Source organism: Danio rerio, chromosome 22 (genome assembly GCF_049306965.1).
Source record: "Danio rerio strain Tuebingen ecotype United States chromosome 22, GRCz12tu, whole genome shotgun sequence".
Lineage (NCBI taxonomy): Eukaryota > Metazoa > Chordata > Actinopteri > Cypriniformes > Danionidae > Danio > Danio rerio.
Window position 1 is genome coordinate 34322555 of NC_133197.1, and position 19121 is coordinate 34341675.

Sequence of the window (19121 nt, forward strand, 5' to 3'; positions counted from 1 at the left end):
TTGGTGCTGTTTTTGCCCCATTGACTTCCATTATAATCACATTTTTTGATTGCAAAGCCATGGCACCATATAGTCAGGCATTCTTAATTGTTGTTCTTTTGTTCTCAATTGTTCTTTTTTCTTGTTGGGAATAGGTACAGTTTGTCATTTTAATTGTTGATCATCAACTGCAGTGCAAAAAAAAAAAAAAAACGGTGTTTCTAGCAGGGGCCCACAAGGTGTCTAAATTCTCTCCACTTCTGTTGCCACCCCAATATGGTTTTGCTGTTGATATTATTAATTTAGGGTGCTTTCACACCTGTGAATCGATTCATTTGTTCTGAAACAGGGATTGAAATTGTTACATTGTTGCTCTTTGCTCTTGGTGCAGTTCGCTTTTACACAGCAAAGTTTCTAAACGGACCAAAATAGCTAAAACAAGTCATAAGTGAGTAAGCACACCTAACATTAGTCAAAGTTTCATGGTTTATTTTGCAGTCCCGCTCACCTGGCATGCGTCATTATTGAAGTTATGACGATGAGCAATAAGACAATATAAGCGATGTGAAGAAAATAATCGATTTCTTTGAGTCACGTTGACTTCTGACCAGCACGTTAGTGAAGCTGCGACCTTGCATTGTGTTTTATTTTGACCTCAAACATAAAATATGTAAGAGGTGTGTGTGTGTGTGTGTGTGTGTTTTTAAAGAGAGCTTTTCAAATGATGCACTTTGGGGAAAAAAGGTAGTGTGTGGATTTTGTGCATTTTTGAGAGCATAATAAAAGACTAAAAGGCATGTTCTCGTTGCGTCAGGTAGGATGCCAGCTGTACTTGAACCGCCAACTATTATTGTACACTGCAAGTTGGCAAAAACAGCGTAATCCATAATTAGGGCGCACCAGGCACAGCGATACGAAATTTAGTTTTAGTTACGCCTGTGAAAAAGTGAATATACCACGACACACACCTATCCAGACAGCATTCAATTTCTCCGAGGACTCTCAGGAAAATAGTAGAAAACAGAAACACTGTCATGTTGGATTGGGATGCGGTTCAAATCAAAGTACAGTATGTTTGTGAAACACAAATTTACCTGTCCTCCTAAGAGAAACTAGTTTGCTTGCATATGCCTTATTTTAGGTGTGTGTGTGTGTGTACTGTGTGTGCTCAGTCCAAATGTCTCCAGTAGAGATCTGGACTGGACTGCGTGATTCACGCTCCTGCCGAGCTCAGACTGTCAGCTTCACTTCACACTGATTTCTCTATCAATCATGCACAAATGCATCCACATGCAACTGAGTTCGTCAGCCCTGTCTCGGTGCTTTAATTTAGGTATTTTCTAGGTATTTATATCATTGTTAAATTATGTAATAATAAGCGAAGTTTATTTATAAACTAATTTCGAGAGGATCACATGCTTATACTGTATGCATTATCCAATTTATGATTCTCCAATCAGATGGTTCTTAAGCCACTATAAAAGTTCCATATAACAGCCATCTTCCTTTTGAAGAATCCCCCCTCCCACCCATACTCCTCCTCCTTTCCTAGTGAGGCTCATTGGTTAGCACTGTTGCCTCACAGCAAGAATGTCACTGGTTCTAGTCCTTAGTCCTCAGTTTTCATATTTTTCATATGGTTCATATATGACACATGTACAAGTTATAGTTCAAATGAAAGCTCTTGCCGGTGCTCATACGGTTCTAGCATTCTTTTTACTGAATTATATTTACATATCAAACAGTTGATGAATGAATCGCGGTGTTTCCATGGCGCAGAAATGAAAACAAAACATTTATGATCACTTAGCAGCCCCAGATAGCACAGACAGCTGTCATCTCTTACCTTATGCTGTGCGCTTCAGGGCCAACCTCCTCTGTTTTTGAGGTGATGTGTGTAAGTAATCCTTTTATATGTCTGACGTGGTCCAAACATTGAATTATGTTTGATCAAATAAAAGAATAGTGAAATATGAAAACAATGATCGGTCCCTGTGGCTAGTACAGCACCTCTCATCAGCTGGAAGACAATAACTTTTGCATAGACTATGGTAGAGACATTTTTCTTTTTTCTTATGATTACAAACATGTGCAGGGACCACCAAAATTAATTACAGCACGCTAGACCACACAAAACCTAAAAGGTACACTTACAAATTTGAGTTTATAAAAAAAAAATACAAAAAGCGCCTCTTTTTTAGGTGTTCATTATAACACAGACAACATATACAGTTATTTTAAACACTTTCAATAGTGTTTTATGAAAATTCAAAGGGTTTTCTTTAAAACGATACCAAATTTTTGAATTTACACCTATGCATGTGGACTTGGGAAGCTTTTAAGTTTGGGTAGGCAAGATCCAGCCGGAAATCCTAAAATAACAGAGTTTAACTGGTTAGTCTTGACTAGTGCTGTGGAATAACTTTTATCTTTGGAGCACTGTACCAATATGGCGGCGGTATTGACGCATGCTCAGGGTCTGTTTGCGATATCTAGTGTATATATCTATGACTGATAGCAATGCACATTGTTAGCAAAAAGCTTTCTGTGAGCCTCACAGTTTCTCATAACTATGCTTTTGTTGTATGAAAAAGAGTGAACATTCTTCAAAACATCTAGATTTTTTTTTATCTAATGGAACTGGAGTGACACCCTGTCAACAGTTTTATTTTTTAACAAGAACTCTTCCTTTGAACTCCTTCTGCTAATAATAGCAGCGAACAGCAGTAAAAAACATCCACTGGCAGTTTCTTTTGTGACATCAATCAGGCCCAGGATTGACCCCTGCAGTGTCCCGACTAATGCAATAGAAAATACCTCAAGTGCAGGCTTGTGCTGACACCCACCACCCCTCCGAACCGCTAATTAGCTTGAAAGAAAGCGCAATCTTTTGACATTTCATGTCGTTAAGGAGCAAAAGCCATTAGATGAGGGTGCAGGCGAGCTAGATAAACAATGGTGATGTGTGCTTCCTTTAGCTCAAGAAGAGCTGACCATCAGTGCATTTATTATTATTTCTTTTCCTGGAAGTTCACCCACGCCGCTGGTTTTTCTAACCTACTTCAACCTCTATCCTGAAGCTATTGTTATTAGCGGCTACCTTGAAAATACCAACGCATTCATACCGAACTAATGAATGTGTGTTCGCAGGGTGAGCGTCATGCGCCCTTGAGATGAAAGCCTTCATTTAAATATTCATGTCTTCTGCAGTCTTCCAGCTTTAATGTGGCGGACGTCAACAGTTCTGTGGGAGCTGAGGGCATTTCTGCATGTTTCTAAAGCACATTTATGTGTAGGATTCCACTTGAAAGGGGTGTAATGTCAGTTTTGCTTGCTTGGGTGGCTGAGAAAGACAAAGTAGCATGTAGCTAGCTTACCTCCTCTCGTATCCTTTTCACCGTCTCTCCTTTCTGCAGAAAGAGAACAGAGAAGATCATAAAGCACTCATTGCCTATGTCTCGTGTTTGTTTTGTGTGATACGTCATTTTCCCGAAGTGACTGCCGTTCACAATGGCTTACAGCGGAGGGTGATGTGAGTCTGACTAGTTGAACAGATAGCTCAAATTAATATCAATTCTGCTCCGCTACACAGCAATATGGCATCTGCATGGATAGGCCTCGGGGGAACAGGTTTTCCAATCGAAGGCCCTGCAATTGGACTGACTAGGGAATCAATAGTCCATGAATCACTTAGATAGGCTGAGATAGTGTGTCAGATATAGAGGCTAGCGTGTGCAGCGTAGTCATGACTGCAGATCCAACAACCTGCTTTAGCACGCTTGACTGGCGTTTCATTGTCTTTCAATGGGCTAACAGGATGAGTGGATGTGTCATAACAGAGGTGAAGTGGGGATTCGTTTATCACAAAAATTGACATTTCGGATGAGACGTTTTACTGGACCACTGCCTCATCAATCTAGCCTTAATGCCAATAAACATTTCACGACAAAAAGTTGTTTAAAACTGTGAACTGTGCTGCATGTAGCAGTTTTTGTTGACTAACCTGTAGAAAACAGTGCTGAACCATTCTATAAACATGCTAACACATGTTAGCCATGTTAAAATAGGTTCACAATATATCTGTCTGTCTATCCATCCATCCATCCATCCATCCATCCAAATCAAATATGAATTTATCTATACATCCATTCATCCATCTATCCATCCATCTAGATTAAATCTGAGTCTATCCATCCATCCATCCATCCATCCATCCATCCATCCATCCATCCATCCATCCATCTAAATCAAATCTGAATCTATCTATCCATTTATCCATCCATCCATCCATCTATCTAGATTGAATTTGAGTATATCCATCCATCCATCTAGATTGAATCTGAGACTATTCATCCATCCATCCATATTCCGTCCGTCCGTCCGTCCACTCACCCATCCATCCATCCATCCATCCATCCATCCATCCATCCATCTAGATTAAATCTGAGTCTATGCATCCATCCATTCATCCATCTAATTTGAATCTGAATCCATCAATCCATGCATCCATCCATCCATCTAGATTAAATCTGAGTCTATTCACCCATCCATCCATCCATCTAGATTAAATCTGAGTCTATCCATCCATAAATCCATCCATCCATCCATCCATCCATCCAATTAAATTGAATCTGAATATATCTATCCATCCATCCAGATTGAATCTAAGATTATCCATCAATCCATGCATCCATCCATCCATCCATCCATCCATCCATCCATCCATCCATCCATCCATCCATCCATCCATTTACGTTAAATCAGAATCCATCCATCCATCCATCTATCTAGATTAAATCTAAGTTTATCCATCCATAAATCCATCCATCCTCCAATTAAATTGAATCTGAATATATATATCCATCTATTCAGATTGAATCTAAGACTATCCATCCATCCATCCATCCATGCATCCATCCATCCATCCATTTACATTGAATCAGAATCTATCCATCCATCCATCTTTCTAAATTGAATGAGTCTATCTATCCATCCGTCCGTATGTCTATCTATCTATCTATCTGTATGTATTGATTTATTTGATTATTTATATATCCAATTAACTAATTAATATCTAACAGTGAACTAAATAACTAAAACTGGAACTAAAATTAATCAATTATTAAAAAATGAAAAAACAAAAAGGAAAATACAAAAATAACATTTCAAAATAAAACTCAAACTTAGTTTACAATAATTTTGAACATTTTCATCAACTAAAACCCATTCCTAAATAAATTCAGATTGATTTAAACTACAACCAGTAAACAAACGGCAGAGAAATCAGTTTGTGTGGAAACCATTCATAAAAAAACATACATTTTAATTCACCGCAACAAATCACACGGAAATGTTTTACGAACAGAGAGCTAGCTTGAACAAAGTAATTGGTTCTGCTCTTGTTCCATGAATACCTCTCTGTACTTCCACCACTGAAAGCCTCATTTTCTATTCATGTCAAATTAAACATCGCCCACTGTCTCTAAGCTCTTATACCGCTTATAATTTACAATTCACCTTCATTTCTTTCTCCTGTAGATGCGTTACGAATAGTAATCGACTCTATATTGCCCTCCCCCACCAATATCTCCGACGGAAATTTGTGATGGAGAAACAGCGCAGTCCTTTAGTCCAGGATTGTGTTTAATCTGTGTCCAGGAAACCAAGCCTTTGGTGTATTGATTTCTCAGTGGGGAGATATTCACCATAGGCCTTCATTCTTGTGCTCTGATTCAGAGAATAGAGTGAACATGAAGACAACCGAGGACGTGACAGTCATCGTTTAACTGATCGTGACTTGAACATGACTAAGCATGATCGTTTTTCAGCAATTCCCAATGAGAGAACTAATGCTCTGTTTACATATCCCTCCTCCTTCTATAAAGGTCTCCATAATCGTTTTAAAGCTTTTGTTTTATATGCTGCATCTCCATAAAAAGTGACAGATTCAGTAGAAAAGCTGCAAGGAGAATAAGTTTTGCTCACACTTGTTGCAGCAAGGCTCAATAAAACCCTTACAAAAAGAAGAGTCCGGCTAAACTCGATCTTGCTTTGCCTGGATTAATCTGAAGATGCCACTTTGAGGACACTGTTACATACTTTGTTAATAGTTCAGTTCTTCTAGTGCTATACAAAAGAGTGAACTGGGTTTTTCCGAAGACCCTTGTGGAGCGGTCTGTATTCTTCCGTCTGGCTCTTGTCCTGCGGCCAAACCCTGGCAAAGGCCCAGAGACCTATTAGCAGGCCAGTTCTGAAGAGAGCTTTGTGTCACAAGAGATTTATTTGGAGCCAAGGAAATGCCAACAACTGTGTGTATTTGAGCATGTATGCCTTTTGTCGCTCCGGGACTTAGAGTTAGCCGAAGAAGGCCAAAAAAAAACCCTCATCTCATCAGTAGCTGACACATTGTTTACTAATCATTGTGACATCTACATCGGGCCTCTCCCAGAGATTGTGCCATGTTTAGACAATTGCACCCGCTCTAGGGATAAACAAGAGCAAACTGTAGAATTTAGCAGCGCAATACATCCAGATCATTAATACATATGATTCACGACTCGTCGCATTTAACAAGCCATTTGCCAGAAACATTGAATCTTGATGCATTCGGTAAGCTTTTGGATTGTGACCTCGAGGTTTGTGAGAACGATGGCGAGAACAATCCAATACAGAAGAAAAGAAAAAACAAACCCAATAGTGACAAAAATCTCAAGACACAGCCACCAAATTTAATAAGTCAACAGTGGGGACAACTGGAACAAAGATATTCGCTCACCTTGCCTATGATGCTGCCGACCTCCTGTGAAAAGAGAAACAAAACAAATGTCAGCTTATTGATTGCTGCGTTCACTCGCCGCTCATCCGTCTGTGGGTTTGGAGTGCTGGGGATCACATTGGTTCAGGACCCTACAGGCTCTGCAGAAGCACTGTGTACCTTTTAAATGGCCCATCTCGGGTCTGTAGTCCACACAAAATGCTGTTTATAAATAATTTGATTTATGTTACCAAAAAGTGAGATGCTCCCCAACAAAACTTGGTTCTATCTGCTGGGAACTGAGTGGATTGTGAAAGTTATCACTATAAAGAAGTCGGACAGAATGTTTTTAATTACATTCCTTTCACTGAATATTAAAAGGCAAACTTTCTTCTTTAGAGTAGCATTTAGAGTTCAACATATTTCAGTAACACTTTTTTTTTTATGGTAAATTTGAGTATTAGTCGACTGTCTGCTTAAAATCTGCTGATACTGCTACTTCAACAGACATTTAACTGACTATAAGAAGCTTTGCAAGTACATGTCAACTTACACTAACCCTAACCTAACAGTCTACTTATAATCTAATGAAAATGAGTTGGCATGTAGATGCAATGTCACTTAAATTGATCAAACGGATCATCATGATAAAGTGTGACCCATATTTATATTATTTTCATTGGTCTGGTTACACTCCAGTAATCTAAAAGTGACTTGACTTAAGCCTGATTTATACTTCTGCGTCAGGTGACCGGCGTAACCCACGGCGCATGCAACGCACGTGGCTGTGCATTTATACTTCTGCGCGCTGTCTCTGTCGGTCTGCATTAACACTTCCGAAACACTAGTTGGCAGTGAGGTGTAAATGTTCCTCTGTGTCGAGTTTCTTCGCTACTTTTTTGCTTTTCCTGAACACTTCTGGGATGTACAAGTGGCTCAAACTCGCTCATTTTGAGGCAGGAACCGGCGGACGTGCAACAACTTTAACTATGAGGTAAACACAAAACAAAACTTTCCATCCGGAGCTCCTTCACGGGACTCCACACTTGTAAACAATCGCTCGCGCCATTCGCGCGGCTCTCGGTCCCGTCCAGACTCGTCAGCGCTACCAAGCCGACCAATCACAGAGCTTACGCTACGCGTCGTTGCGACGTGTAGTTACATTTTTTGAGAGGTGCACGTCAGTGACGGCGATGGCCACGGCGAAGGGCTATGCATCAGCGCCGTAGCATACGCCAGTGTTTGACGCAGAAGTATAAATCAGCCTTAAGTATTGCAGTTTGTACCTATTTTACATTTTGTTGATTTGTTGGCAAATATATTTAAATACATTAATTTAACCCAGGGGTCACCAAACTCAAACCCTAATCAAACACAAGTAATCAACATATAGCAAAATAAGCTCAACCCTGTTAGACTATGTGCCACTGCGCAAAGCGGATTTTTCCGTCCTTTAAATAGCAAAAGTGCATTCTGACACGACCTTAATGCGTTTGCACCCTGCACTTTGCACCTGGATCGTCAAAATAGAGCCCAAAGTTTTAAATGAGGTCTATGTTTATCCTTATCGAAACATCAAATCCCAATCTGTTGATGGAGAACTTAGGTAAATTGGTGCATAAACCAAATGTATCGGTTTATTAAAGCTTCATAATGCCTTCATTGGTTTTTCATGACTGTTTTTAATGACTCATTCGTTTACAGTGATATGCAAATGAGAATATCAAAAGCGTTCTAGGCATGTGGGAGGAAATCATTGGCAGCTGGCTGGCAGTTAAACCAACATGTTGACAACACTGTAATGGCCCGGCGATGAAATCCACAACCATTTGTTTACTAAGAACTCAAGTGAATTCGAGTAGAAGTTGAAGCAACCAAATGCGCTGACAAAATAATTGTGGCATGAAACAGTTTCGTTTTTGAAATTACTCCCGGTGTTGTCTTGCTGAGGTGTTTTGTGTGTGTGTGTGTGTGTGTGTGCATTTACCTTGCCGTGCATGAGCAGCCGGAGAGTTAGAGTGACGTTCATGCCTCCATCTCCAAAATCCTGCTCACAGTTCATCCTGACGTGGGAATCGGGCCCAGGGAGACGCATGAAAGATGCTCTACGGATGATGGAATGGGCAGGGAGGGGGGGAGGTAGGACTCTCTACTTCCACTCACCACTCTGAAACAACAACAACAGGACAGAACATAAATCAATTACATCCGAACGCCATTATAGTTTTGGGTAAACATTGCAGAAATGTAAGGTATGTACATTTTAGGCACATTTTCTTTAAAGAAAACCTGTTATCCCCCTTTATTCATTAATTAATTTTCTTTTCGGCTTAGTCCCTTAGTCATCATTATTATTATTATTAATAATGATGATGATGATGATTATTTTTATTATTATTATTATTATGGTTTTTATTCATGTTATTTATTCATTTTCTGGTCAGTTTTGCCCCTTTATTAATCCGGGGTCGCCACAGCGGAATGAACCGCCAACTTATCCAGCAAGTTTTTACGCAGCGGATGCCCTTCCAGCCGCAACCCATCTCTGGGAAGCATCCACACACACATTCACACACACACTCATACACTAGGGACAATTAAGCCTACCCAATTCACCTGCACCACATGTCTTTGGACTGTGGGGGAAACCGGAGTCCGGAGGAAACCCACGCGAAGGCAGGGAGAACATGCAAACTCCACACAGAAACACCAACTGAGCCGAGGTTCAAACCAGCGACCTTCTTGCTGTGAGGCGACAGCACTACCTACTGCACCACTGCCTCGCCCATTCATATTATTATTATTATTATTATTAAGTAGGATGTTGTTTATTTATTGTTTTTTTTTAAAGTCTACTTTTACAATTTGGCATGCAAACCACAGCAGAAAGTTCTAACCAAAAGGCCCATGTCATATACAGTAGAGATACTTAATTAATAATCTACTATAAGTTAAAATAATTACCGTATGCTATGTTTTTTTGTTTGTTTTCACAAGCAATGATTTCAATGTTTTCAAAGTGCGCTGCGAAGGGAGCACAATTGTAAACATGAAGATCACTAAAACTGAACTTTAAAAATACTTTGAAAGCAAATTACACCTAAGAGAGATGACTTTAATGCTTTTCTTTATTTTTAATTATTCCAACTTTGAATGTTAGAATGTTCTAAATGATTAGGGCATAGGGAGGATAAGTGGGAATAGAACACATCCAGGAACTATGTTTCTAACCACAGCTCCGGAGCTGTAGTTTCAAGTGCTCATGTTTGCGACGCAGTATGCGAATGTTTGTTGGAGTGACGGATTTGGGAAATGGCAAATCAACAAACTATGTTTGTAACAACGGAACTTGCGACCTTAGTTGGCTAACGATGGTTTTGGGAAACACACACTAGAGTGTTTCTGCAGACTGTTTTTATCAAGTCTGATCATAAAACAGAATAACATCAGAGGCTGGTTATATCCACACACTGCTGACACACAATTAGGTTTAAACCCCTTATAAAAGTGACTTTGGCATAATACTTGCCCTTTAATAAGGACAGGAGATTAAGAGATTGGGGGAAGGAATAGACTTTCAACTTTATTTCCAGCCTCAAAGTCCATTAAAGACAAACAGAATACAAGAAAAGCAATTATATACAGGTAAAACAGTTAAACCTGTGTTTTCTCAAGGACAACACAGTAAAAAACACTAAATAAAACTATTTTGCTGCTTGTTCAAACTACATATAGTACTTAAATTCAATTAAATTTGTTAACGTAATCGACCACCTGAATGAATTGTGTGGAACCCTGCATTTTTTAGGGTGCTTTCACACCTGTGAATCGATTCAGTTGTTCCGAAACAGAGATTACAAATGTTACATTGTTGCTCTTTGCTCTTGGAGCGGTTCGCTTTCACACTGCAAAGTTTCTAATCGGACCAAAAGAGCTAAAAAAAAGTCACATGCGAGTAAACTCTCCTCACATTGGTCAGAGTGTCAGGGTTTATTTTGCAGCATCCCGCTCAGCTGTCAGGAGAGGTGGTGATTGACAGGGTGCGCTCGCGACGTGTCTGAGGAGAGACGCGGTGGGGAGGGGTGAGAAGGGTGCGCGACAATGCCTATTTGCGGACCGGGAGGGAGACGTGAGATTACCGGGAGATCATCACTCGTTTGCGGGCATCCGGAGACTCGTGAAACTTCCCGCCCTACTCATAATTCTCTCTTCATATAGCCGTATGCCTATTACATATCCATAAAACACTATGATATAACCGTGCTTGGATCGGATCGCTTTCTCACTGCAATCGAACCGCTCAAGGGTTCGTTTCAATCGAGCCGAGACCACCTCATTCAAGCGATCTTGGAGCGATTACTTTGGCGCGGAACAGAGCGCGATTGCCCTGTTCACATATGCCAATCGAACCGCGCTAACTGGGCAAACGAGATACGTTCCGTAACAAAAGTGTAGGTGTGAAAGCACCCTTAGTGTACACTGTAGAATTTGCTGAGCTCCACACTATTATTTCATGTTGTCCCAACACAAATCAATTAAGTTAACTTAATTGTTTTTTTTGTTTTAACAAATTAAAGTAGATTGAACATAAAACAATTAAGTAGTCCCCCCAAAAACCTCAATTGTTTCAACTCATTTTAAACTAGTTTAAACAAGCAGCAAAAGGCCCTGTTTGAGTGTAGGATCTTACAGCTAACTGCACCAACCTAGACTCAAACATGCATTTTCTTGCTTATTACTATTAAAAAAACTCCACCAACTGCCAGAAATAGAGAACAAACCTCGGACATTATCAGTCTTATTTCATATATCAATAAATAAACATCGGACTTTTATTATGTTTACAGTTTAGGGCTGCACAATGGGCCTATTTCAGTAAGGAGGTTCAACCAACTCAGAGTTTAAACTTAAACCGCTTCGTCTTTAAAAAAGAGGAGGAGACGGACAGAAACTGCGAGTTTAGAGAATAAAACTTGCTACTCACCAGGTTAGGTTATCAGAGTAAGTTACCACGATACCTCTCTTTCAGAAACAGGTTTGACTTACCCTGCTTTCTTGATTTTAACAAACCTGCCATTTTGAAACGGAAAACCCAGATTTTCTCTCATTTCAGGGTTAAAATACTCTTGAGTTTTCACTTAACCTCCTTTCTGAAACGGGCCCAATATCTTGAAACATTTACATTGTGATAAGCTGTGATACATTCAATTTATTGTATGAGCCCTGCATTTGTGTGTTGCATACATGGGTTGTTTATCCACATTTGACCAATCAGATGGGGCTCTACTATCTTTTTACCCGCCTTCCTAGTTGTTGCTTTTCTGCTATTGGTTAGACCAACCAAAAGGTGAACCTAGAGCCTCAGAGCAGAGGTAAACATACAGTTGAAGTCAAAATTATTAGCCCCCTGAATAAATTGCCCCCTGTTAATTTTTTCCCCAATTTCACATTTTTAATCATATTAGTTTTAGTGACTCATCTCTAATAACATCTCTAATTTATTTTATCTTTGTCATGATGACAGTAAATAATATTAGACTGTGGCCTCACAGCAAGAAGGATGCTGGTTCGAGTCCCAGATGGGTCAGTTGGCATTTCTGTGTGGAGTTTGCATGTTCTCCCCGTGTTGGTGAGGGTTTCCTCCAGGTGCTCCGGTTTTCCCCACAGTCCCAACACAAGCACAATAGGGAAATTGATGGACTAAATTGGCCGTAGTGTATGAGTGTGTGTGTGAATGAGAGTGTATGGGTGTTTCCTAGTGTTGAATTGCAGGTGGAAGGGCATCCGCTGTGTAAAACATACGCTGGAATAGTTGGTGGTTCATTCCACTGTGGCGACCATTTGTACGCCCGAGGTTTGCACTTAAATTCCATTGTACTTGTACTTTGCTATTCTATTCTCAGCCCACATTGAAGCATGTTTAGGTTTGTGTGTGGAGTCCGCAAGTCTCCCAGCGGTAAATAATTTGATCTGTAAAAGCGCGCCATCTGCTCTTATGTGCAAAGTATTCCGTTAAGTGAGGACAAGCGTGACACGCAGCTCCAACAATGGCTCAGCAGATGAATGATGACAGTGAGGTGTTCGGTTACAGCCAGTGTCACCAATTTAGCCAATCTCACAAAGCAGGAGAGGGGACGACTGTAAGTGCCTGCTGAAATGACTCCAGCGCGGGCTTCACAGGACCTGCTGGAGGCCCAGGAGTGGGGTGAGAGGTGATGCTGGGTTTGCCTTATTTTTAAAGCAGATAATTGGATGTTTTGTGCAACTGTGCCTCTACATTACAGAAAGTCTACAGCTTCTGTTGTTGTTTTTTTAAGGGAGCGTTGTGTAAAGAGAAGTACTGAATATCCTAGATAAAACAAGTCAGAATAGTTATATACAGTATGTATATAATGGCCAAATCACATTGCAAAGTCCTGCTGCAGAGGAAAAGTATACAGATACTTAACTGGCGTGCCTGCAGTCCCGATCTGTCCCTAACAGAAAATGCGTGGCTCATTTTCATTCATTTTCTTGTCAAATTAGTCCCTTTATTAAGGGTCGCCACAGCGGAATGAACCGCCAACTTATCCAGCACGTTTTTAGGCAGCGGATGCCCTTCCAGCTGCAACCCATCTCTGGGAAACATCCATACACACACACTCTTACACTACGGACAATTTAGCCTACCCAATTCACCTGTACCGCATGTCTTTGGACTGTGGGGGAAACCGGAGAACATGCAAACTCCACACAGAAACGCTAACTGAGCCCGAAGTTCGAACCAGCAACCCAGCAACCTGTTTTCTGTGAGTACTAGGTGTCTTCAGTCACTAAATTTCTTTCAAGTGTTGTGAAAATTAATGGCAACATCATACCCAGGGTGCTTGCACCATTTTAAAAGTAAAATTTAATACTTTTTAGGACCTTTTTAAGACCTCAACAAATATAATTCAAGACCCAAAAAGTTCATAATTTCTTTGGAATATGCTACTCAATTTAATGTCCTCGTTAGATTTATATGAATTGTGCCTGGTCAAAGTATGGATAACCCACAGTACATGCATTTTTGGTGTCTGGCGGTGAAATGAAACTGTTATAGCTGACTGTGAGGTGGCGTCTGAACTAGACCTGTAATCGGGCCATAAAAGTTAGGCCTGATAGGGCCCGAGCCTGACAAGTACATATTGATTGTCAGCTTTTAAAAAGCCCGAACTCGTTTATAGCCCGACATTATTCAAATGTGTACATGCACACAGCTCTTTTGCCGTTTTTCATGAATGAGTGGTTTATACATGTTTTAACATAATTTATTCATAACACAGGCTATACAGGCCACTTGAAAGTTGGAATAAATTTTTTTTTAAAAAAGTCCTCTGTAGCATTGTAACATCTCAGCACTCTAAATAAGCCTGGGTACATACACTTAGCCTTTAAATTGGCCAACGCACCAATAAAAATAAGGCTTACTTAACAAATTAATTAAAATAAATGATAAATGATAATGGCTATTTGGCAATAATCAAATTAAGATAAAGGCTCTGTGGGATTTGTTTTGCCACTTCTCTTCACATGGCCTTAAGGAGACGATGAAGCTGAATAATATAAGAATAATGCCAACATTAGCCTTTATACTCTGTTCATTTTATGATTTTATGGTTTAAGTTTTAAATTATTTTAATTTAGGACATTCATTTTCCGGATTTTAATTTGAGACATTTTAAGACTTTTCAAGGACCCGCGGGAACCCTGATACCTGCCAACACTCCCATTTTTCCCAGGAGTCTCCCGTATTTCAGACCCATCTCCCGTATTGTTCTGTCTCCCCTACCACCCCACCCCCGCCTCTCTGCTCCTCAGCTTTTTGCTACAGACCAGCCTGAAACCTAGTGCATGTTCGCGCAACCATCCACCGAAGCTCTTCACTTCGCGCGGACCCAAGATAAAACAAGCCAGCATAGTTATATATGTAGATATTCTACAATACCCAGATCCTTAAAAAACGCAAGTGCAGAAGCACATGCAGAAGCATTAAAATGAAATGTTTTAGGAGGAAGGATGGTGATCTGTAAGCAATAAATAGAACTAATATCACTTAATAAGTGAATTATTTATGATGATTTTTACAGTCTGAATTTGAAAAAAAATCTATTATAATTTCTTTTAGCTAATATTTAGCTTTACTTTTATTGTTCTGATGGTTTTAATATATTTGTGTTAACAAAAATTGGTCATGCATGAAAGTGTAGTCATTTTAATGACGCTTTCATAAATATTTAATACAATTTTGATTGATCATTGATTGAATTTTACCAATATTTTTTTTTAAATATTTTTTATAGTTTTTGTTTAAATGTTTTGGTAGTCTATAAACAAGGTCATGTCATTCAAGTAACAAATAAACAAATACAGCCACACTACATTGCTCAGTGATAGGTTTAGGCCGGAAGGGCATCCGCAGTGGAAAACATATGCTGGATAAGTTGGTGGTTCATTCCGCTGTGGCGACCCCAGATTAGATAAGGGCGTACTCATTATGTACAGTTGCCTTGAACCAGGGCAAAGCATGCTTGTCCCCCTCCTGTCTCCCCCGACGGCCTGCACTTACATTACATTCGGGCCTGAATCAATCAAATGCTTTACTGAATCACTGTTCAGTAAGCGATTTCGCTCAGCACAGTAGAGATTTCTTAAGTTATATCGTTTTAGTCATACTGCATTGATATGCAGTGACACGCAGTCATATATTTAGCCGAACAGATCAGCCACTTCTGACGCTCATAAACAATCATAAAGTCCTTGTGCTGCAGGAATTAGGAGGGTTGCTGAAGGTGCAGCTGTCATGCAGTGAGGGGTTTGCGTCTTTAAAAAACGATGACAGTTTGCGTTCACTGAACAGTAAGAATGATTCAATAATCCATATGAAACAGTCTCTTAAAAGTCAAGTCTTACTTTTAGTTTCCGGCTCTGGCGTGTTTTGCACATACACACAAGCGTACCGCGCCAAAGCCCAAGTGCACCGCACACACCTCTTCCAACCAGGCCAGTGCTGGCCAAGTGAACCGTGCCTGAGCCCGATTTAGAGCACTCACACTTCTCAAACAATCCTGGAAAAGGGCCTGGGCACGGTTCGGATAGCATTTTTTGAGTAGGCCCTAAGCTGAAAAAATGAATGAATGAATGAATGAAAGAGCTACACTATAAAACACAATTTATTACTTTACTTAAATCAGTTGCCTTTAAAATGACACATTGACTTTACTTAAAAAAAGGTGAGCAAACCCATTGTTAAATCAGAACGGTTAAGTTGTCTTAACTCTTTTATAATTATCTACATAATTAATTGACTTAAAAAGTTTGAGGCAAAAGGTTTGGTCTCTTTTTTAAGTATTCACCTTATTCTTTTGAATACTTTTGAATCCATTTGAATCTTTTTAGCACGAGACTTCCGGTCTCATTCACTTCCAATTATTTTTAGACATTTAAAAACTGCTCGTTTTGCTGTTTGATGTTGCAAACTGATATTTTCTTGTTATATCATTATACTTGGTCTGTATAGTAATGCAAACATTTGTTTGTAGAGCAAGTAGTTTGACAGTTTTTTTGCCGCTTATTATTCCTAGTCATTTCTCCCAAAGGTGAATGGATCAGAAGTTCTAAGACAATCGCGATAACAGGCGCACTTCCGCATTTTAGAATAAGGTCAATAGTCAACCAATCGCTTTAAAAGCAAAAAACATACTCAGATTTTTAAGTAAAGTCAACTAATCACTTCAAAAGCAACACGTTTACTCATGATTTTAAGTTCAGTCAACTAATCACTTGAAAAGCTACAGATTTACTCAGATTTTTAAGTACAGTCAACTAATCACTTTAATAAACATCTGATTTATTTTTTAAGTAAAATCAACAAATCACTTCAAATCACTTCATTTTTCCTCACGTTTTTAAGTAAAGTCAACTGATTACTTTAAAAGCAACAAATTTACTCACAATTTTAAGTACAGTCAACTAACTGCTTTAAAAGTGTCTGATTTACTCATGTTTTTAGGTGGAGTCAACTAATCACAACAAATCGCCAACATAGGAATACAAATAAAACAGCCAAAAACGATTAACAAAATGAAAATATAGACATATAGCAAGTTTAAAATATGAATTAATGCAATAATACTATATAAATGACAGTAATATAACATTGATATAATACTGAAATATCACAAATTTACTTTAAACTCCCTGAAAATTAGTTTCTAAGACTTCAAAAGAGCTGACTGAAGAGGGCAGTCGGAAGAAACAAAACCTGAGTTTGATCCTGAGAACCGAAACAGCGTCTTTCCCCTGAGGGATCTGAATCAAGTCTACTTAGCACTCTGAAATTCCCCCTCAGCTTCTAAACGTCCTCAAAATTAGCGCGCGCATGTTATCATTTAAGACGTGATTGACAGGTGTTGTCGGGAAGAGAAATGAAGCTCGGAGAGAAAGCGCTACCATACAGCATGCTAATGATCCGCTGGAGCAGTTGATGAGTCCTGGTATCAAACGCTTCAACATCTGCTGCTCGTAACACCAACCACACACACACACACACAGACACACGCAAACACATCCCTGTGCTTTCACACATCAGCCCATGTTTCAGGTGTGGGTGTGTGTTTGCTAAAAGCATCACAAGACATCCAAGATCTGCATGTCAGAATGTAGGTCAGAAACACTAAGATGAAGCAGTGTCTCACTGATGACGTGTTCAGATCATCTGCCAACACTGAAGCCCTAAGATGAACAGCGGTGACCTTATCATATTTAATTCTTAATATGTTACAAATTTATTAAAATTGTATAAAGTTCAATCTTTAATTGTAATTGTTTATATTTACATACATATATATATATATATATATATATATATATATATATATATATATATATATATATATATATATATATATATATATATATATATATATATATATATATATGTTAACAATTACAATTACAGATTATATTAATATGTGTTTAATTTAATTTTATTTTGTGATTTACTCAAATTTGTAATGTATTGTTATTAAATGTTATATTGTTCCCTAAATGTATTTTTTTGTTCTTTTTTCTGGACTGTGTTTTAGTTGTTTAATTAAATTAGTTTGAAAAAAAAAAAAACGTTAAAAACAAATGTATATATTGTTAATTGTATAATGTCTAAAATCTCTAAAAAAGGATTCATGAAACTTTAAACATTTAATGCAGATGTATGTTATTTATTGTTATAATATTAATATGTATAATATAATGTGGTTTACTTTATCTGGAATACTATTTATTTATTTATTATTTATTCATTTATAATTATTTGGTTATTTTTTATATAATTTATTTTTAATCGTTTATTAATTTAGAATTAATTAGTTATTTTATTTTTACTATTATTATTATAAATATTATTATACTTTTCTATATGATGTATTTGTATTCATTTATTTGTTTATTTTATTTTTGTATTTATTTATTTACAATTACTTAGTTATTTTTATTATATTTTTATATAATTTTTTGTTTATTTATTTATGATTAATTAGTTACTTTATTGCTATAATTATTATTATTATTATTATTATTATTATTATTATTATTATTATTATTATTATTATTACTATTAATATTATAGTACATTCATTCATTTCCTTCAGCTTAGTCCCCTATCAATCTGGGGTTGCCACAGTGGAATGAACCGCCAACATACCCAGCATATGTTTTAGCAAGCAGATACCCTTCCAGCTTCAACCCAGTAATGGGAAACATCCACATCCACATCCACACACACACACACACACACACACACACACACACACACACACACACACACACACACACATACACTACGGCCAGTTTAGTTCATCAATTCCCCTATAGCTCAAGTGTTTGGACTGTGGGGGAAACCGGAGCACCCGGAGGAAACCCACACCAACACAGGGAGAACATGCAGACTCCACAGAGATATGCCAACTGACTCAGCCGAGACTTAAACCAGCAACCTTCTTGCTGTGAGGCGACAGTACTACCCACTAAGCCATCACTTTATAAAAGACCACAACGTATCATCAGGAACCATATGTATTAATTCAGTTTTGCCTGTATGTGTTTCTTTCAACCCTCAAAGTTCAGATGGCAGTTTAGGACATCACCAATGACCACAGTTTCAGCTAAAAATCGACCTTAATGTCCTGATAAAGAAACATGTAGCCTAGAGTACATACTGGGCCGATGGAAAGCAAAGCAAACTATCATTTTTGTTTCCGTCTACAAAAGCTAGTCAGAAATGTCTCAGCTAGTCAATAACTTAATTCAACTAATTGAACTCATTCACACTCATACACTTAATAACAATAACTAGCCAAAAAAACTGAGTTCA

General features: G+C 38.4%; 1 protein-coding gene across 13 annotated transcripts in view; it reads right to left on the minus strand.

Annotated features, from left to right (window-relative positions):
* Positions 1 to 19121, minus strand: part of pcbp4 (poly(rC) binding protein 4) — a 204275-nt gene that overhangs the window by 83828 nt on the left and 101326 nt on the right. For all 13 annotated transcript variants that reach the window (XM_017353109.4, XM_073936385.1, XM_017353108.4 and 10 more), the window contains 3 exon segments: positions 8721 to 8900; positions 6755 to 6778; positions 3357 to 3389 (listed from right to left, as the gene is read on the minus strand). In XM_017353109.4, coding sequence (XP_017208598.1) covers positions 3357 to 3389; positions 6755 to 6778; positions 8721 to 8828 — 165 coding nt within the window. In that variant the 5' untranslated portion in view covers positions 8829 to 8900.